The following is a 21,539-nucleotide window of genomic DNA, read 5'->3' as shown; positions in this document are numbered from 1 at the left end:
GTCATTCGAACTTGCGAAAAGCTTATGGATTTTCAGTGTGAGAGACGTGGGCGATATTTTTTTGATTGACTTGATAAGTATTTTTATTTCTTCCAAGTATATGATAGGGTTATTTTTGGGACAAGCTAAATTTAACACGAATTGATTAATCAATTTTTATTAATGTCATTTTTGACAAAATCACGAACACAATTAATAATTAAGAGGAGGTATCAATTAAATTTCTGGCCATAAAAGCGATTTTTTGAGCCCTTTGTATTATTTCTGGGCAAGGTTTTTTTCTAACCATTCGACAGTCTTGGTAAAATCCTTCACATTTTGGAAATCCAGTCGTTCCATCAGTAAAAGTTGTTAAACCTAATAAATAAAAAAATTCGAATGAAAATCGGAGAAGTAGAATCATTCAGATTTAGCCGCACGTCTCTCAAGACGGCTAAACCCGAATGATTCTAGTTCTAGGTATTGTGTTAGTTCTAATGATAGTGCTAGTGTAAAACTAGAACTAACACTAGACATTATCTCTGCACTAGACCTAGAACTAGAAATATCAGACTTTCTAGTTCTAGGTCTAGTGTTAGTTCTAGTTTTAGTTCAATAGAAATATACAACATAGTAATATTTTATGCTAACTAGCACTACCTACTACTGCCACTAGAACTAACACTAGACCGAGAACTAGAAACATTCGGATTTAGATATTCGACAGCTTCTGGGTTATTTATTAAAAAATGAAAATATCAAAAGCCCAACCCAACCCAACGTCGACTTCAAAATCATCTAAACGCTGCTTACTTTTGCTCCAAACCAACAAGGACAGTTATTGGCTGATCAATTTGATACTAGAATTAAGTAATAAATTAATGCAGAATAAGTTCTAAAATATTGAAGAATTCGGCCATTTACATTTGCAAATGGAAATGGAATAAATGTTCTTATATCTCGCTTGGAAAATGATATAAGCTAAACAACTTTTCATTGCCTTGAAGCTTTGTGGCATAAAACAATATCTAATATGAAAGTCTTTTGGCCTATTTCGAAGTCTTCTTAACAAAGCCAACAAAGTAGCAACTGTTGATCATAGATGTTGCTTGGGAATGTAAAATTCGATTTGTGCTTGAATTGTAGGATCAACCCAAATCTATTATTTAAGCTAAATGCATTGGCCAAGTTAAAACCACTTCACATTCCAAACACTTTGAGCAACATAAGATCTTAGAGCAAGATTATTAAGCTTAAATACATCGAAATAAGTGGGATAAACAGTTAATTTGACATTTTAAACATAAATTTTTACAAAAAAAAAACATTTAGCCTAGAGAATCACACTTTATAAATGTTAATTTGTCAGAGAGGTTTCTAATTTGACATTTACCGTGTCCCGTAATATTCTATTGTATTAATTGCTATTAAGACGTTTAAATTGAACAAAGTATCTTGAATTTTATGTCAATTTATAGCATAATTATTGAATGTGACATAATAGTGACAGTGCATTTGACAGATATCTTTCCAATTTGACATTTATCTACTTTGGTAATATTTGAGCTCGTTTTAAAGGATTTTTATTGTATATATTTATAATTTTTTAGATATTCAACAGCTTCTTGGCTATTTATTAAAAAATGAAAATATCAAAAGCCCAACCCAACCCAACGTCGACTTCAAAATCATCTAAACGCTGCTTACTTTTGCTCCAAACCAACAAGGACAGTTATTGGCTGATCAATTTGATACTAGAATCAAGTAGTAAGTTAATGCAGAATAAGTTCTAAAATTTTGAAGAATTCGGCCATTTACATTTGCAAATGGAAATGGAATAAATTTTCTTATATCTCGCTTTAACTCATGTTAAAAAATGATCTTGGAAGAAAATGATATAAGGTAAACAACTTTTTGAAGCATGTGGCATAAAACTATATCTAATATGAAAGTCTTTTGGCCCATTTCGAAGTCTTCTTAACAAAGCCAACAAAGTAGCAACTGTTGATCATAGATGTTGCTTGGGAATGTAAAATTCGAATTGTGCTTGAATTGTAGGATCAACCCAAATCTATTATTTAAGCTAAATGCATTGACCAAGTTAAAACCACTCCATATTCCAAACACTTTGAGCAACATAAGATCTTAGAGCAAGATTATTAAGCTTAAATACATCGAAATAAGTGGGATAAACAGTTAATTTGACATTTTAAACAAATTTTTACAAAAAAAAACATTTAGCTTAGAGAATCACACTTTATAAATGTTAATTTGTCAGAGAGGTTTCTAATTTGACATTTATCGTGTCTATTAAAACGTTTAAATTGAACAAACTACCTTGAATTTTGTCAATTTATAGCATAATTATTGAATGTCATAAAAGTGACAGTGCATTTGACAGATATCTTTCCAATTTGACATTTATCTACTTTGGTTATATTTGAGCTCGTTTTAAAGGATTTTTATTGTATATATTTATAATTTTTTAGATATTCGACAGCTTCTTGGCTATTTATTAAGAAATGAAAATATTAAAATAATGAAGTACAGGGTGGTTCAAATTCGATGTCCGAATAGGCTATCTCGGAAACTATAAGAGTTAGAAAAAAAGTAGCTTACAAGTCATGATCTCGTTTTTCGAGAAACTGCTAATGCCGAAAACCTCAAAGCGCTATCGTCTTTGGTTTTTCCCCTAGAGGCCAAAATTGAAAATGTAAAACCAACAAGTTGCAATCATCTTGATTATTATAATAGGTGGAGTATTATAACTAAGGCATTATATGGACACTTTTTTACAGAGAATTTGATGACGTAGTCAAAAAAAAATTTTCGGTTTTAGATTTTGAGATATTATGACAATTTTGGTTTTTTTAAATGGAAATAACCACTAATTATTCGTTTATTAAATTCGTTATTTTTTTCTGATTACAAAAATATGGGGTTAGATAGGTCTATTTCTTATTGTTTTAGAATAAAGCTAAAAATAAACTTTCTTTTAGTGTTGTCAAAGATATTAAATTTACAGTTTCCTGTAAATTATAACTAAAAATTTAAAAAAACATATTTCTGATATTTGAAACAAATAGATTTGTTGAACTATTTAATTTATATTTGTTTTACACAAAAGTTGGAATAATAATTAATATTTAACATTTAAATTATCATATAAATGACAGTGCATTTGACAGATATCTAGTCAATTTGACATTTATCTACTTTGGTTATATTTGAGTTCGTTTTAAAGGATTTTATTGTATATATTTATAATTTTTTAGATATTCGACAGCTTCTTGGCTATTTATTAAGAAATGAAAATATTAAAATAATGAAGTACAGGGTGGTTCGAATTCGATGTCCGAATAGGCTATCTCGGAAACTATAAGAGTTAGAAAAAAAGTAGCTTACAAGTCATGATCTCGTTTTTCGAGAAACTGCTAATGCCGAAAACCTCAAAGCGCTATCATCTTTGGTTTTTCCCCTAGAGGCCAAAATTGAAAATGTAAAACCAACAAGTTGCAATCATCTTGATTATTATAATAGGTGGAGTATTATAACTAAGGCATTATATGGACATTTTTTTACAGAGAATTTGATGACGTAGTCAAAAAAAATTTTCGGTTTTAGATTTTGAGATATTATGACAATTTTGGTTTTTTTAAATGGAAATAACCACTAATTATTCGTTTATTAAATTCGTTATTTTTTTCTGATTACAAAAATATGGGGTTAGATAGGTCTATTTCTTATTGTTTTAGAATAAAGCTAAAAATAAACCTTTTTTTAGTGTTGTCAAAGATATTTAATTTACAGTTTCCTGTAAATTATAACTAAAAATTTAAAAAAAACATATTTCTGATATTTGAAACAAATAGATTTGTTGAACTATTTAATTTATATTTGTTTTACACAAAAGTTGGAATAATAATTAATATTTAACATTTAAATTATCAAAGAAATGACAGTGCATTTGACAGATATCTAGTCAATTTGACATTTATCTACTTTGGTTATATTTGAGTTCGTTTTAAAGGATTTTATTGTATATATTTATAATTTTTTAGATATTCGATAGCTTCTTGGCTATTTATTAAGAAATGAAAATATTAAAATAATGAAGTACAGGGTGGTTCAAATTCGATGTCCGAATAGGCTATCTCGGAAACTATAAGAGTTAGAAAAAAAGTAGCTTACAAGTCATGATCTCGTTTTTCGAGAAACTGCTAATGCCGAAAACCTCAAAGCGCTATCGTCTTTGGTTTTTCCCCTAGAGGCCAAAATTGAAAATGTAAAAACAACAAGTTGCAATCATCTTGATTATTATAATAGGTGGAGTATTATAACTAAGGCATTATATGGACACTTTTTTACAGAGAATTTGATGACGTAGTCAAAAAAAAATTTTCGGTTTTAAATTTTGAGATATTGACAATTTTCGTTTTTTTAAATGGAAATAACCACTAATTATCCGTTTATTAAATTCGTTATTTTATTCTGATTACAAAAATATGGGGTTAGATAGGTCTATTTCTTATTGTTTTAGAATAAAGCTAAAATAAACTTTTTTTTAGTGTTGTCAAAGAAATTAAATTTACAGTTTCCTGTAAATTATAACTAAAAATTTAAAAAAACATATTTCTGATATTTGAAACAAATAGATTTGTTGAACTATTTAATTTATATTTGTTTTACACAAAAGTTGGAATAATAATTAATATTTAACATTTAAATTGTCGTATAAATGACAGTGCATTTGACAGATATCTAGTCAATTTGACATTGTATTACGTTTTATACAAACAAAATCTTTACCTAATCCCCACATTTTTCCTCCACGAAATTCTCCTTCGTGCTTCATTCCATCTGACCTCCAAAAAATACCAAAACCATGAAACCAACCTTCAAGAAATTCACCTTCGTACCTGACGCGACAAAGATCGTTTTAGATTCTTTTATAATAAACAACAAATCTACACTGTAATAAATCACACTTTACGATTACTACTTTTCTAAATATTTTTCGATATTCCGGTCATGTTTCTACCATAAAAATAGGTGTAATAATTACGTTTATTGTTTCTATATGGGTAATAAATGCTACGAGTAAATTGGGGGGATCTCTAAAATATTTTTGTAAAGGTTAATCGGTCCGTTTTGACCTTACTTGGCTCCATCGGGGAAAGTTAACACCCCGAGACCGTTAAATAACCCATCCTGAAAGTAACCGTCGTATCGGGAATTATCCTGAAACTGTAAATGGCCCAATCCTTCCCTTAAACCACCGTTGCTCCAATTTCCAACGTAAACCGTGCCGTTATCGTAACGATATCCCCCAGTTTTAGCAATTTTCGCTTACGAAAGGGAAAGAAAACGACTTCGATTAGAACAAATCGGCACTTCCTTTTTTTAAGATCAAAATCGTAAACTTACTATTTTCTACTTCCATCCTCCTTTCGCGTGGAACAACTTATAAATTGAGTATGGCTTGGGTTTCTTGTATTTGCTTTGGGGTGGAGTGGAGTTAATTAAATTTGGACTTAATTGGATTCGTTTATGTAAGCCGTAGGTCTTCTTGGGGTCGGTGGCTTTTCTAACAAACGACCAACTACTTCGTTAGGTAATTAGATAGTTTGTTAGCTAACGAATGGTGGTGTTAGATTGGGGAAAAGAATTCAAAAAATAAATCAAATTTTATTTTATACAGTTTTTGCACCTGTTTTAATAATGAAAAGAACTCACCCTGTATATATTTCTTATTAAATTATAATTAATTAATTTTGTGTAATTATAAAATAATTAAAGATAATAATTACACAATATAATTATTTATTTAAAAGAAATAATAATTAATCACAAATTTATTATCGACTAACTTCACACCAAAATATAGACATTTTAATTATTTTTTATAGCATCAAAAAAAATGTGTAAAACAATTTGTAAAACAAAGATGGAGTGCGCGGTATCAACGTGTAAGAAAAGAATAAAGATAAAGTAACCTTGGTTGATCCATTGACCTAAAAACGTCTATGGTTTTTGCATCCTCTCCCGTGCAAATGTATCCAAAAACGGGTTTAAATAGAAAATGGTTTCGACCAGGGGTGTAAAATTGAAATTTTTAGAAGGCGAACGCGTTTTATGTTACGAACCCGACCCCACTAAGGCGAAGGTGCTTTACGATTCAAAAGTAAGCGTAATCTAACCTCACTTTCAAAACTGCCACTTTTTAAGCTAAACTTGCTTTAAGTACATTTTTTCGTTTATTCTTGTAGGTTTTAGAGGTTTTCGTTAATAAAGATCATCGAGGACGGAAAGTTACGGAGTTTTTAATTCATTTCCAGGTAAACTCGCAAAATTATTTTGTATTTTGAGGTTATGTTGTGTTGTCAATTTAGGGTTGGAATTCTTCTTGGGATAGGTGTGTTGGGGAAGAGTTTGTGTTAAAAGACACCCCGGAAAATCGGCAATTACAGAAAGATTTAGCTGAAAAATCTCAATTACATTTGTAAGTATTTTTTAATGAATTAAATTTAAATCAATTTTTTAATTAAAATATTTTTTTTAGAGGGGCTTATTTGTATCGTAAAGAACGTAAAAAGCGCAAGATTAGCGATAAAGCGAACGCCTCCTCTGAAGATGGCAGCTGTGGGAGTCCGGCTGTGATGGAGGAGGAAGAAGGAAGGCACACCTCCAGTTCGGAGGAGTCCTCCTCCGGCGATGATGAAGGAGTTGTGTTAGAGTTACACCAAGAACTTAAAACGCGTCTCGAACACGATTATTATCTTTTACATAGCAGAAACAAAGTAAATTTAATTTCAATTTTATTTTAAATGTTCTAAATGAAGTTATTTTTAGCTGCAAAGACTCCCCGCTACCCCAAATGTAGTTACAATTTTAGAATCTTATTGGAAACAATACGTTAGTAACCAATTTAATTGTTTAAATGAAAAAACCACCAAATATCGAGCTTACACCCATTCGCCTAAAATTACAATCGAAGAAGTGCAACGAAAGTAAATTTTTTAATTCAATTTTTTTTATTATTTTTTAAAATTTATTTAATTTTTAGTTTAAATTTATGTCGTGAAGTTCTCGATGGTATCAGAATTTATTTCGATTTTACCCTACATGATTTATTGTTGTATAGATGTGAAAAAGATATGGTTCAAACATCTCAAGCTAAATTTACGCCCTTAAAAATGTCAATGAAAGATGAAAATCAGTAATTTTTTAATTATTATATTTAATTTTTATTTATAATTATATTTTTTAGTTCAAAAACTGATTTAAATGATCACGAAGAAATTAATTCTCCGCGGAACGAAGACGAAGAACTCTTTTCAAATGATAATATATCTTTTAGGATGAGAACACGGCGAAATTTGCGATCGAATCGATCTGGAGATGCAACTAATGGTAATGGGGAGAGCTCTTCATCAAAAGAAGCTTCACTAAAGTATTATTAAAAAAGTTTTGTTAATGAATATTCTAATTAATTCATTTTAAGTAATAATAATAATATGAGTGGGGAAATGATGAAGATTCCAGTTTGGAAAGCTTTACCAGAACATGTTTATAGTCAATGTCCTCCTCCTCCTTCATTGGTGTTTGGGGTGGTTCATTTAACAAGATTATTCGGTGCGTTATTTAATTATGCGAGAAAATTAATATTTAAAAATTTTCTTTTAGTGAAATTACCCGATTTATTGAATAATACTTGTATGTCAGATCAAAAAATGAAAGCACTCGTTGGACGTTTTGAACACTTCCTAGAGTAAGTTGTCTTATTTAATTAAATAATCTGTTAATTCTTTTTTAATTTAGTTTTCTGATTGACCATAAGGAATGGTTCGAGAATACAGCTTATGTTGAGGTTAAAAAACAGGAAACTGAGCCAACTTAGTGGTTGTTTATTCCGTTTAATTATGCACTTCTTAATTTCCTAATTTATTTATTCAGATTATGATAGGTTCAACTTTATTTTTTATTATGATTCAAGACTGTGTTATTTTAGAGTTAGTTTTTTAAGGCGTAAATAGATCGGTATTGCACATAGCGTAGAATTAAATTGTGTATTTTTCATCCTAATGCTTCTTTTTTCCTCTTTATATTCAAGAAATTAATGAAATCTCCTTAGGATTGACAGAATAGGTTTTTTTAGGTTATAATGATACATAACCTAGAAATGTCAATTTCTTATATCAAGAATTAAATATTTTTTTTTGTAAGGATTTGGATTTAAAGAAATGAATTTATTTTAGATTACAAACAATAATTCTTATTCTTTATTTTGTTTAAAATTAGAGTATTGGTTTAATTTAGATGAAAATTTTTTATTTTAAACAGTTGCTCGCCCCATCTAGTGGTAAACATTCGTATTAAGTCGTAGTTTTGACGTTTAAAAATCATCGGTTGTATTGCTCGCTAAAATTGTTAAATTTTATTTAAACAAATGTGTAATTCCGCCAAAAAAAACCATTATAATACGTTTTTGAACTGTTTACTTGAGAGTAAATTGTCGTATTTAATTAAATAATCTATTAATTCTTTTTTAATTTAGTTTTCTGATCGACCAGAAGGAATGGTTCGAGAATACAGCTTATGTTGAGGTTAAAAAAGAGGAAAATGAGCCAACTTAGTGGTTGTTTATTCCGTTTAATTATACACTTTTTAATTTATTCAAATTATGATAGGTTTGACTTAAACTTTTTATTTCTTTATTATGATTCAAGACTGTTATTTTAGGGTTAGTTTTTAAGGCGTAAATAGATCGGTGTTGCACCTTAAATTGTGTATTTTTCATCCTAATGCTTTTTTTTCATCTTTTCTCCTTTTTGAAATTACTGAAATACCGTTAGAATTGACAGAAAAGATTTTTTTGGGTTATAATTTATAAAATTATAATGCTACATAACCTAGAAATGTCAATTATATGAATTAAAAATATTTTTTGTGAGGACTTGGATTTAAAAAAATTAATAAATTTTAGATTACAAAGAATAATTCTTATTCTTTATTTTGTTTAAAACTAGAGTATTGATTTAATTACAATGAAAAATTTTTATTTTAAACTGTTGCTCGCCCCATCTTGTGGTAAACACCTGTATTAAGTCGTAGTTTTGACGTTCAAAAATCATTGGTTGTGTTGCTCGCTAAAATTGTTAAATTTTATTTAAACAAATGTGTAATCCCGCCAAGAAAACCGTCAAAATACGTTTATGAAGGCGTAAACTATTTATTTGAGAGTAAGTTATACGACAACTTAATTAAATGATCTATTAATCCTTTTTTAATTTAGTTTTCTGATTGACCATAAGAAAAACAGGAAATTGAGCCTACTTAGTGGTTGTTTATTCCGTTTAATTATGCACTTTTTAATTTATTTATTCAAATTATGATAGGTTCGACTTAAACTTTTTATTCCTTTATTATCATTCAAGACTGTCTTATTTTAGGGTTAGTTTTTTAAGGCGTAAAAAAATCGGTATTGCACATTAAATTATGTATTTTTCATCCTAATGCTTCTTTTTTCATCTTTTCTCTTTTTTAAAATTACTGAAATATCGTTAGAATTGACAGAATAGATTTTTTAGGTTATAATGATACATAACCTAGAAATGTCAATTTCTTATATCAACAACTAAAAATTTTTTTTTCTTTGGTTTTAAAGAAATGAATTTCTTTTTTAGATTAAACAGAATAAATCTTATTCTTTATTTCGTTCAAAATTAAAGTATTGCTTTAATTAATATGAAAATTTTTTATTTGAAACAGTTGCTCGTCCCATCTAGTGGTAAATATCCGTACTACGTCGTAGTTTTGACGTTCAAAAATCATCGGTTGTATTGCTCGCTAAAATTGTTAAATTTTATTTAAACAAATGTGTAATTCCGCCAAGAAAACCATCAAAATACGTTTTTGTAGGCGTAAACTGTTTATTTGAGGTGAGTTTACTTCCTACAAAGAGATTTTTCCTCCTTAAATTAATCGAGAACATAACCTAATTTTTTTTATCGTTTCAATATATATTTTTAGGGATTCAAGGAACTCGGAATGATTTATTCAAACAAGAAGTGAGTAATTTTAAATAATTTAGTATCTAATTACTGTTCTAAATTTGAAAAAATTATTTCTAAGTTTATTTCTAAGTAGTTATTGGCGCCATCTAGCGGTAAAGATTCATATTAAATTATATTTTTGACATTTAAAAATTTAAAAACAACTTAAATTTTCTTGTAAAGGATAACATTCTATAATATTAAGTACTTTGTATAAAGCAATAGTCAGATTCAGAATTAAATATGGTTTGTGGATGCTAATTCTAAAATTCTGATGAATAAACTTCAGGTAACGTGATATGAAACCTAAAGAGCTATACTGGGTGCCTTGAGATCTTCTCCAACAAATGAGTTAACGATTGAAGCAAGTGAAACATCTATTGAAGTTAGAGGAAGACTGTTGTGTACTAGATTTCTGATTAGAAGTCTTAGAAGAATGAATGGCACAAAAGCATAACAATTCTCATATTCAAAAAGGAGCAGAAACTAATCTTGAAATCTGTCACGGCATAACACTTTTGAACACCTCTATGAAGCTATTTACTAACATACTAAAAAATAAGTTAGAAAATATCATAACAAATGCTGAAGGCATCAACAACAAGGCTTTAGGAAAGGCAGATCGATAACTGATGCCTTATTTGCCATGGAACAAATAAAAGAGAAGTCAATTCTTCAACAAAATGATCTTGTTGTGGATATACAAGAATATGACAAGCTTGAGCCAAGAGTAATAATCTTTGAATTCTAGAATGATTCTAGTTCTTCGTCTAGGTTAGTTCTAGTGGCAGTGCAAATGTAAAACTAGAATTAACACTATACCTATGATTCTAGTTCTAGAAATTTTCTAGTTCTAGATCTAGTGTTAGAATACAAACAAATAAAAAAGAAATCAATTGAGTTGAACAAAAAATTGAACTTAATTTTAAGCAAGACAATTATCGTTTTTATTAACACAGATTTCTAGACTATAACTTGGTTGATATTACAAATACTTTTAACACTTAGTTTTTTTTAATTAATTAGGACAATCATATTCGGATGCATAAACAATCTTCAATGAGTTAGTAAACCCAGCACCAGTTCTTGACCCTGTTATTAACACGACAGCATCTCCAGTTCTTACATATCCAGCCAATTTTCCGTAAGTTAACCCATATTGCACTCTTCTCTCGATATCTTTACACCAATCTTCGTCATATCTCTCTAAAAATTCATTTTTTAATTATAATTTAATTATTAAATGAATAAATTTTACTTATATATTGAATAGGAAAAACACCCCTCCACAAATTTAAAAACCTAGCGACATGACCATGTCTTGTAACGGTAATAATCGGGCATCTAGGTCGAAATCTCGATATAAGTTTCGCCGATCTCCCCGTAACTGAAGTAACAACAATCCCCGCGGCATTTACTTTTAAAGAAGCTTCAACGGCGGCGATTGCGATCGCATAAATCGGTTCAATTGGAGACACGGTTTTTGTTAAATCGCCAAATAATTGTTTTTGATACACCAACGGCTCAGCGTGTCGACAAATTACGTTTAATTTATCGACTGATTCAACGGGATATGGCCCAATCGCTGTTTCTTTCGTCAAAGCAAAAGCATCTACTCCATCCGCTATACAACTTGTGATATCGCTAAGTTCGGCGTTGGTTGGTGTTGGTTGTTTAACCATCGATTGGAGCATATGGGGGGCGATTATAACGGGGAGACCGTTTTTGTTACATTTTCCAACGATCATTTTTTGGACTAAAATCATTTTTTCAAATGGAATTTCGCGACCTAACGCGCATCTTGATACTAATACTCCATCAGAAGCAGGGATAAGTTCGTCTATGTTGTAAATTCCAGCTAAGTTTTCAATTTTTGAGATTATCATCGTTGCTTTTCCATTATCACCTTAAATAAAAATAAAATTATTTTATTGTTAATTAATTAATTTTATTATTTTACCTAAAGTATTTCTAACTTGAGTTAAAATATCGGCTCTTTCAGCGTATGGAATAAAAATATATGAAATTCGTTCCTTTGCGGCGAATTGCAAAACTTCTTCATCTTCTTCTGACAATAGTGGTAAATCAATCGCCGCCTCTAAAGAGACGCTAGCATTATTAGCTATTGTCCCGGCGTTTTCAATCAGGCATCGAATAATACTTCCAACTAAAATGAAATATTATGGTCAAATTAATCATTGAATTGAAAGTAGAATTAACACAAGACCTAGAACTAGAAACATTCGGGTTTAGTCGTACGTCTTTTAAGACGACTAAACCAGAATGTTTCTAGTTGTAAGTCTAGTGTTAGTTCTAATGCTAGTGTTAAACTAATACTGGATCTAGAACTAGAAACATTTGGGTTTAGCCGTCTTTTGAGACGTGCGGCTAAACCCAAATGATTCTACTTCTAGGTCGAGTGTTAGTTCTAGTTTTAATTCAATAAAAATATGCAACATAGTGATATCTAGTGATAACACTAGAACTAACACAACACCTAGAACTAGAATCATTTGGGTTTAGCCGTATTGAGAGACGTGCGGCTAAACCCGAATGATTCTAGTTCTAGGTGTTGTGTTAGTTCTGTGCCGAATGTTTCTAGTTCTAGGTCTAGTGTTAGTTGTAGTGGCAATACAAGTGCAAAACTAGAACTAATTCTATACCTGGAACTAGAATCTTTCGGGTTTAGCCGTCTTTAGAGACGTACGGCTAAACCCGAATGATTCTAGTTCTAGGTATAGTGTTAGTTCTACATAGTAACAGTGCTAGTGTAAAACTAGAACTAACACTAGACTTAGAACTAGAAATATTTGGGTTTAGCCGTCTTTTGAGATGAACGGCTAAACCCAAATGATTCTACTTCTAGGTCGAGTGTTAGTTCTAGTTTTAATTCAATAAAAATATGCAACATAGTGATATCTAGTGATAACTAGCGCTACCTAGCAATAGCACTAGAACTAACACAACAGCTAGAACTAGAATCATTTGGGTTTAGCCGTCTTGAGAGACGTGCGGCTAAACCCGAATGATTCTAGTTTTAGGTGTTGTGTTAGTTCTGTGCCGAATGTTTCTAGTTCTAGGTCTAGTGTTAGTTGTAGTGGCAGTACAAGTGCAAAACTAGAACTAATTCTATACCTGGAACTAGAATCTTTCGGGTTTAGCCGTCTTTAGAGACGTACGGCTAAACCCGAATGATTCTAGTTCTAGGTATAGTGTTAGTTCTACATAGTAACAGTGCTAGTGTAAAACTAGAACTAACACTAGAATTAGAACTAGAAATATTTGGGTTTAGTTGTCTTTTGAGACGTAGGGCTAAACCCGAAACTTTCTAGTTCTAGGTCTAGTGTTAGTTCTAGTTTTAATTCAATAGAAATATGCAACATAGTGATATCTAGTGATAACTAGCGCTACCTAGCAATATCACTAGAAACTAACACATGACCTAGAACTAGAATCATTCGGATTTAGCTGTCTTGAGCGACGTGCGGCTAAACCCGAATGTTTCTAGTTCTAGGTCTAGTGTTAGTTCTAGTAGCAGTGCAAGTGTAAAACTAGAACTATCATGATACCTAGAACATAATAGAATATAAAACTAGAAACTTACAAGACCATTTACAACGGCGAAAAGGAAAGCTGAGTTAGAATACATTGTCGACCATTTATCAAAAATTTCGAGCGAAAACGATTTTTCCAGTACCTTATAGATAGAGACTACTTGCCTTTCGAGGATGAATCTACACATTTTGGAAGTTTACCTGGCTTATCATTTAACAATTAGGTCCCTTTTACTGATGATGAAATAAATTCAAATGGTTCTACACCTCCTGCTACATCAACTTTGCAGTTTATCTCTGATAATGAGTCGGATTGGACTGACACGGAAACTGATGACCAGAGCCGCGATGTTTCGGGCTGTTGATGTCACCATCTGTATAGAGCAGCAAATGGGTTATACCGTAGTAGTAACGTGCTTCTATCGAGCACATCGATGTGCCGCAACGTAACGATACTGGTTGAATGCTGGCCTATGTAAAATTTGGGGGGTTCTCTGTGATGCAGCGTTCAATACGTGTTTGGCCGATTGTCGGAATAAAACTCAACCAGTGGCGTGGTATACTATATGTGGCGTGATGTGGTCCATGTGGCCGAGTCTCTATCGTAAGGCGACGAGCCGCCAATGAGTTGCCCGACAATGTCGCGGCTCTGCTGATGACTTAGATATTCCGGAAATAACTCCTAACCTATTGATTACTTCAGACAATAATGTTGAAATTGAAACAAATACTCTTGCAACAACATCAGTGCCGATTGCAGGAAATACGAGAAAAAAGTCTAGGAAATGGGAAGATGTGACGCCACTTGAAATATCTAAATTCATTGCGCTCTGTCTTTTATCTGGAATTATACACCTTCCTCGGTTGTAAAAGCAATGGAGTACAAATTCTCTTTACTTTCACCCAGTATTCGGAACATGTATGTCCAAGAATAGGTTTTGCGATATCCTGAGATTTTTGCAATTTGTAAATCATCGCGATGTGGATACGAACGATCGTTTATATTAAAACATTCAGCAGTTGGTTTTTCCAATGAAATAACTTTATATAGACGAATCTATGATTCACTGGCGAGGACGCTTAAAATTTAGGCAGTGTATTATGGACAAATGGTATAAGTACGGAATAAAGCTGTATGAGCTTACCACATTTGATGGTTTTGTTTTGAATATACAGTGTGTTAATTAATTATCGTACCCGACTTCCAAGGTTTATAGAACATAAGGTTACTTCATTCCCTATGCCTCTGTAGTATCGATTATTACCCCGCAGATTGACGTCACTGGTTCGATACAGTCAGAATAAAAGATAGCCTATACGTGCCTATACTGTGGTACAGTCTATATAAAATATTTAAACCTCGCATCGTGTTGTGTTGTTCATAGAACCAGCTACGTCACTGACCCACCTTGCCTCTCAGAGGAGGAGAATCGGTATTGGGTAACCTTATGTTCTATAGACCTTGCCCGATGTCATCATTGTAGGTATGCAACCAATATCGCAAATCGTGTTTTGCAATACCACTACTGTGATAGTGGTTGCATACTTGCAATGATGACGTCGGGTACGATAATTAATTAACACAGTGTACTTGTCTATAGTGGAAAAGGCACTACAACAGACAATGATCATGAGCATTCCCACACGATTTCAGTCATAACGGAGCTACTAAAAGACTATTTCGATACAGGGCATGAAATATACCTTGATAATTATTACACTAGTGTCAAAGGTTAGCAAAATATTTGTTCAAAAGGAAGACGAAACTTATAGGAATTATAGAAAAGAGGAGCCCTAGCCTGGTACATCGATGCTTCAAAGACAGTTAGATCCGGAGTATCAGTGGACCAAATAGCCACATTAAACTGCCCCTCAGCTCGGACATAACAATTTTCCAAGCAGAAGTTCTTGCTATAAACTTCTGCATCGCTTTGAACTTACAGAAGGGACAGCAAGGTGCATCCATAAACATTTTCACAGACAGTCTGGCCGCCTTGAAGGCAATTCAGGCCTATACGTGTGACTCTGCACTGATCAGAGAGTGTACCAGCAACCTGAAAGAACTCGCTAGGAGCAATGATGTTACCCCATGGTGGGTTCCAGGTCACAGCTACATTGAGGGCAATGAGAATTCGGACAAACTGGCCAGAGAGGCAGCGAACACGCCCTTCATTGGATTCAACTTGGTTGTGGAGTACAAAAAAGCCACCTAAAACAAATAATCAACAGTTGGGGGGTCTCAAAGGTAGCCTTACGCTGGAAAGAACTTCCAGGTCACAGACAAGCGAAGAGTATGATAACTTCGTTGCAAAACAAAACCAAATACCACCTCTTCCACATTGGACAAGCTGAAGTTCAAACTTGTCGACTTTGCAACGACGAGTCAGAAATAGCTGATATACTGTGCAATTGCGTCGCCAGAGGCCGTCTAAGACACAAAATTTTCGGTAAAACTGTCTTGACACGTACCGACATAAAGGTTCAAGACTTCAGGGCAATACTAAGGTTCATCAAGGACCTACATTTACCCTAAACTTTTGAAGGGCTAAAGTTACAATAGATCTTATAGGTCGTGGTAACGAGAGGGGCCGCTCCCCACAGCCCGGCAGCACTAATAATAATAATATAGGAACTTTGCGAAAATTTAGAAAGAGAAATCCGAAACAATTATTTCAAAAAAAAATTAAGAAAGGAGAAGCTGTATAGAAAAGAAAAGGTCCAGTGTTGGTTACACACTGGAAGGACGAGAGATTGGAGGCTATGATCAACAATGCATAAACACCGAATGGTAGAAGCAACAAATAGAAAAGGAAAACAAGTAATAAAGCCAGAGTGTGTACTCGCCTATCATAAGTACATGTCCAGGATAGATACATTAGACCAGATGATGGGATATTACTCATCGCCAAAGAAAATCATAAGATGGTACCGAAAAGTATTCTATCATCTTATAGATATAGCAATGTGAAAAAAAAATTGGCCTCTTGAGATTCAGAGAAGTTATAAAGGATATGCTACAGGTCAATGATTCCATTATCTGACTTGGTCCTTTTTAGCTCCAAATTTAGTTTAATTGATATTTTGTTCGATTACGTTACTTTTTTATTGTTGTTTTTTATTTTGTAGGTTCTTTTTTGTAATTCATTTTGCATATAATGGGGTTAATAAATATCTATTATTATTATTATTATTATTATTATCTGGAGATCTAATCCGCGATGAAGAGGTGTCGCCAGTGTAGCAGAGGTGGAGTTTACAAGAAATCCAGATACAACTGCCAAAAAGCCCTGGTTTATGCATATATCCATGCTTCAGAATTTGGCACAGTGCACAATAATTGTTTTGTAATATTTTGGTGTAGCCGTAGTATTCATTTTGGTTTGTATAGCACATTACATTGTATTTAGAACAAGAAAATAGAGACTTTGAAGAAATTCAACTGTGTCCAGTTGACTGTACGTTGGTACAGAATTTAGAAATTCGAAGTCCAGTAAACTGGACTAGGTCTTTTTAATACTAGACCTAGAACTAGAAATATTTGGGTTTAGCCGTCTTTTGAGACGTACGGCTAAACCCAAATGATTCTAGTTCTAGGTCGAGTGTTAGTTCTAGGGACAGTGTTTGTCTAGGGATAAAATGGGAATTGAACGAAGGTGAAAAATGTTAACAGAAATTTTTCTTTTGAACGTTGTTTTCTCTGATGAGGTTACTTTCTATTTGAATGGTAAGGTTAATAGGCACAATTATCGTTATTGGACTGACGAAAATGCATGTTTAATAAGAGAAGGTCATACTCAGAGACCTCAGAAAATTAATGTATGGGCTGGTATTATGGGAGAGAATGTAATTGTTACATTTTTTATTAATGGAAATTTGGACGGAGACAGATCTGTTAGAAAATCAAGTGGTTCCAAGTGTACGTGCCGTATGCCCTAATGGTATTGACAAGAAGTGGTTCCAACAAGGTGGTAATCCTCCACGTTTTAGTCGCGCAATCCGAGACTTTTTAAGCCATACGTTTCCAAACCGTTGGATTGGTGAGTAGAGGTGATATTGAGTGGCCATCACGATCTCCTGATCTAACACCACTCAATTTTTTCTTTTGGGGTTTTCTGAAAAGTAGAGTATATGCAACAAAACCAGAATCAATCAATGATTTGGAAAATCGCATACTTGAAGAACCACCAATATCACTTGGGATATGCTCCTGATGGTTCAAAATTCCATCTATGAGCGTTTGGGTTATAGCGAGACCGAAGAAGGTTGACAATTTGAACATTTGTTATAAAAATCGTAATAAAAGTGCAAAAAAGCACGAAAACATTTTATTTTCCCATTTGGTAGTCAACCCTTCATAATTCTTGAAAGAATTAAGATATTGGGTTTTGGTTTATGGAGTCGTACAGGGGTTGCTATTTAAAAATCCAGGGGTGGTCATCCCCTAAAAAAACTCCACATTGCATGGAAGTTCTAAACTATCTAAGCTGTCCCGGGAGTTTTGGGAAACCCTGTATATTATTAATGAACTAAAACTAGAATTAACACTATACCTAGAACTAGAATCGGTCGGGATTAGCCGTCTTTAGAGACGTGCGGCTAAACCCGAATGATTCCAGTTCTAGGTATAGTGCTAGTTAGCTTGAGTGTGCATTTCCCGTGAACATGACTGTACATGTGAAAAAGGTTGAGTTAAAGTGCAAATTAAAATTGTTTCAAACCTATTTCAATTGCAGATAAAGTAACACTTCCATTTTCAGAGTCGCTTATTAAAATTTTATCCCCCGGTTCAACAACTTGTGTTAATTTATCATAATTAACATAAATCATATCTTTGCTGACGAATTGTTCGTACATTGGATCCGTTGTTAATGATATTTCGTCACCTTCTTTAAGTTCGATGTCTTTAACATCAGGCTAAAAACGATTTGTTTCAGAATTAAAAACAAATTGAAATTATAATTTACATCTTCAATAATTCCAGTTCTGATTTCTGGTCCTTTTATTTCAATCCCAATTCCAATGCTAACGGCTCGTTTTTGCGCTTTGCAATATCGATTTTGAGCGATTTTGATGTTTTTTAAGGTGTCTTTGACTCCGTCGAGTGTCGTGTGGGCCATTTTGATGTAAGCCATGGTCATTCCAGCTTTCATCATGTTTAGTAGGACTTCTGGGTCGTTACAACTTGGACCGATGGAACACATAATCCCACATAATCTCCACGTGGGCAATAAAGAATCGACGTTTAAACGACATAAATGTTCTATGTGATCGTCTGCGTATGCGGCATCAAATTGGTAATTCAGGATTTTTCCGTCTAATGTGCTATGAAATTCTACCATCTAGAAATAAATTGTAATTAAGAGATTTTTAAGTTGGTTGTAAATGTATTTTATTTACCCATGGTAATTTTGGACATCCACTTTCTTCGTTACTCGTCATTTTGGTTTTACTAAAATTTTTTTTTATTCCAAAAATTTAAATAAGAAAAATTTTTTTACGCCAATTTTAAAGAAATGTCAAAAAATTTGTGTTTTAGGGTGTCATGGAAAATTTTTATTTTAGCTGTTTAGGTTATGTATTTAAAAAAATGACATTTTATACCAAAGACTTTATTTATTTAGATGGCGCTAATTACAATCGTTACCTACTTTAACGGCGATTTAGGAAAATTCTGTTTTAATGACAATGACAGTTTGAATCGTATTTTAAACGATTTGTTTTTATCTATTTTGTTAAGAACTTTATTTTCCGAAGTTTTATGAATACTTATGGTAACTTGTAGTTGGTAATAATAGTGAAGTTGGTTAATTTAAAAAAAATATTTGTAGCCAACTTCACGTTTTAATATCAACATGACGTTTGAAAAATTGTTTTTGACGTGACGGTTTAAAATTATAAAAATTAGCAAGTATTTCGTTTAATTAAGGAAAGTTCGCGTCGTTTTAGGTAAATTTATAGATATTTAATTAATTTATAAATGAATTCGTGGTAATTTAAGACACAAATTATTTTTTTTTTAATGAATTGGTTTAAGGTTATCGTTTAGGTTATGTATTAAAAAAATGACATTTCAAAACGTTTATTTTTATTCGTAAATATAACAAATATCTTTTTTTTTAAGATAAAGAAGAGTTTGAAGAGTGAAAACTTAGGAGGACGCCTTCAAAAAGAAATCGAAAAGAAAATTATCAACGACCTGTTGGACTTTCTCGATACTTGGTGAGCACCCAAACGATCTTTTAAAACTTCTTTTGGATCAAAAATTTATAAAGATTTCTTCTATTATCTATATTATGTCCATTACATTAAATTACATAAATTATATATTATATTATACTATATTTGAGGTATAATCTTCACGGTATAATTGAGATTTCAAAAGAAAACTGACCTATCCTAACATTGCCTAATAGCTTTGTCAGAGTTGATTGACTTTTCTAAACAAAACTAACCTATTTAACTTATTTATACATTGTCATTAACAAATTATTTTAGATTTCTCATGAATGTCATGGGCATCTGTGAGATCTTTGATGATACCTGGCAAGTGGGCTATGAGCCTGCAGTTATCGATTTGAGATTTCTTTATACAGGGTGATTTATTAGCTCACCATCAAAGTTTGACATATGATAGCTAATCCAATTACCAAAAAAAAATGTTAATGAACATACCCTATTTCAATTATTTACGAAATTATAACGCTAAAGTTTGATGGTGATCTAATAAATCACGCTGTATATAGGAATGACTTTTGCAATCTTCAGTTTAGTAGGAAAAGTTCCTTCCTCGGCACATTTATTGAAAATTATAACTAATACTTTAGCAATTTCGCTTGCAACTTTTTTCACAATAGAAGAATCAATCCATATATTATGTCTTCACTGTTTGGCTGTTCGAGATAACACTTAATATCTCTTGATCATCAATTGATGCAAAGAAATAAGAGTTGATACTGTTTTTTTTTCATTCTTTTTGAAGTAAATTTCATTTAAGATGTAATGTACAAAAATACGCGCGGCTACATCCGAATGTTTTTAGTTCTTAGTCTAGTGTTAGTTCTAGTTTTAAATTAGCGCTATTACTACAACTAACACTAGACCTAGAACTAGAATCATTTGGGTTTAGCCGTCTTAAGAGACGTGCGGCTAAACTCGAATGTTTCTAGTTCTAGATCTAGTGTTAGTTCTAGTTTTACACTAGCACTATTACTAGAACTAACACAAGACCAAGAACTAGAATCATTCGAGTTTAGCCGTCTTAAGAGACGTGCGGCTAAACTCGAATGTTTTTAGTTCTAGATCTAGTGTTAGTTCTAGTTTTACACTAGCACTATCACTAGAACTAACACAAGACCAAGAACTAGAATCATTCGGGTTTAGCCGTCTTAAGAGACGTGCGGCTAAACCCTAATGTTTCTAGTTCTACTTCTAGATCTAGTGTTAGTTCTAGTTTTAAACTAACGCTATTACTACAACTAACACAAGACCAAGAACTAGAATCATTCGGGTTTAGCCGTCTTAAGAGACGTGCGGCTAAACTCGAATGTTTCTAGTTCTAGATCTAATGTTAGTTCTAGTTTTACACTAGCACTATCACTAGAACTAACACAAGACCAAGAACTAGAATCATTCGAGTTTAGCCGTCTTAAGAGACGTGCGGCTAAACCCTAATGTTTCTAGTTCTACTTCTAGATCTAGTGTTAGTTCTAGTTTTAAACTAACGCTATTACTACAACTAACACAAGACCAAGAACTAGAATCATTCGGGTTTAGCCGTCTTAAGAGACGTGCGGCTAAACCCGAATGTTTCTAGTTCTAGATCTAGTGTTAGTTCTAGTTTTACACTAGCTGTATTACTAAAACTAACACAAGACCAAGAACTAGAATCATTCGGGTTTAGCCGTCTTAAGAGACGTGCGGCTAAACCCTAATGTTTCTAGTTCTACTTCTA

At 32.3% G+C, this 21,539-nt stretch overlaps 3 protein-coding genes and 1 long non-coding RNA gene across 4 annotated transcripts; 2 read left to right on the top strand and 2 right to left on the bottom strand.

The window, feature by feature from the left end:
* Positions 1-141: 141 nt before the first annotated feature.
* LOC111421512 (MORN repeat-containing protein retinophilin) lies at positions 142-5,637 on the bottom strand. The gene is made up of 4 exons (XM_023054682.2): positions 5,407-5,637; positions 5,141-5,327; positions 4,789-4,898; positions 142-357 (listed from the first exon to the last, which is right to left on the bottom strand). The coding sequence occupies exons 1-4, from the start codon at positions 5,420-5,422 to the stop codon at positions 200-202; spliced, it is 471 nt and encodes a 156-aa protein (XP_022910450.1). The 5' UTR covers positions 5,423-5,637; the 3' UTR covers positions 142-199.
* A 340-nt stretch (positions 5,638-5,977) lies between these two features.
* Positions 5,978-8,030, top strand: LOC111421509 (male-specific lethal 3). Its single transcript, XM_023054679.2, has 10 exons — positions 5,978-6,163; positions 6,249-6,317; positions 6,372-6,481; positions 6,542-6,779; positions 6,832-6,989; positions 7,046-7,198; positions 7,250-7,432; positions 7,484-7,614; positions 7,666-7,750; positions 7,801-8,030. The coding sequence occupies exons 1-10, from the start codon at positions 6,062-6,064 to the stop codon at positions 7,877-7,879; spliced, it is 1,308 nt and encodes a 435-aa protein (XP_022910447.2). The 5' UTR covers positions 5,978-6,061; the 3' UTR covers positions 7,880-8,030.
* A 1,727-nt stretch (positions 8,031-9,757) lies between these two features.
* LOC139429627 (uncharacterized) lies at positions 9,758-19,801 on the top strand. Its single transcript, XR_011640193.1, has 3 exons — positions 9,758-9,920; positions 10,012-10,049; positions 19,710-19,801. It is a non-coding gene; the product is annotated as an uncharacterized lncRNA (long non-coding RNA).
* Positions 10,954-19,128, bottom strand: LOC111421510 (pyruvate kinase-like). The gene is made up of 6 exons (XM_023054680.2): positions 18,986-19,128; positions 18,553-18,927; positions 18,307-18,502; positions 11,995-12,201; positions 11,293-11,940; positions 10,954-11,240 (listed from the first exon to the last, which is right to left on the bottom strand). The coding sequence occupies exons 1-6, from the start codon at positions 19,025-19,027 to the stop codon at positions 11,053-11,055; spliced, it is 1,656 nt and encodes a 551-aa protein (XP_022910448.2). The 5' UTR covers positions 19,028-19,128; the 3' UTR covers positions 10,954-11,052.
* Positions 19,802-21,539: the final 1,738 nt, after the last annotated feature.

The sequence above is a fragment of the Onthophagus taurus genome, chromosome 3 (genome assembly GCF_036711975.1).
Source record: "Onthophagus taurus isolate NC chromosome 3, IU_Otau_3.0, whole genome shotgun sequence".
Taxonomy (NCBI): Eukaryota; Metazoa; Arthropoda; class Insecta; order Coleoptera; family Scarabaeidae; genus Onthophagus; species Onthophagus taurus.
This window is presented reverse-complemented; position numbering and strand designations above follow the sequence as displayed.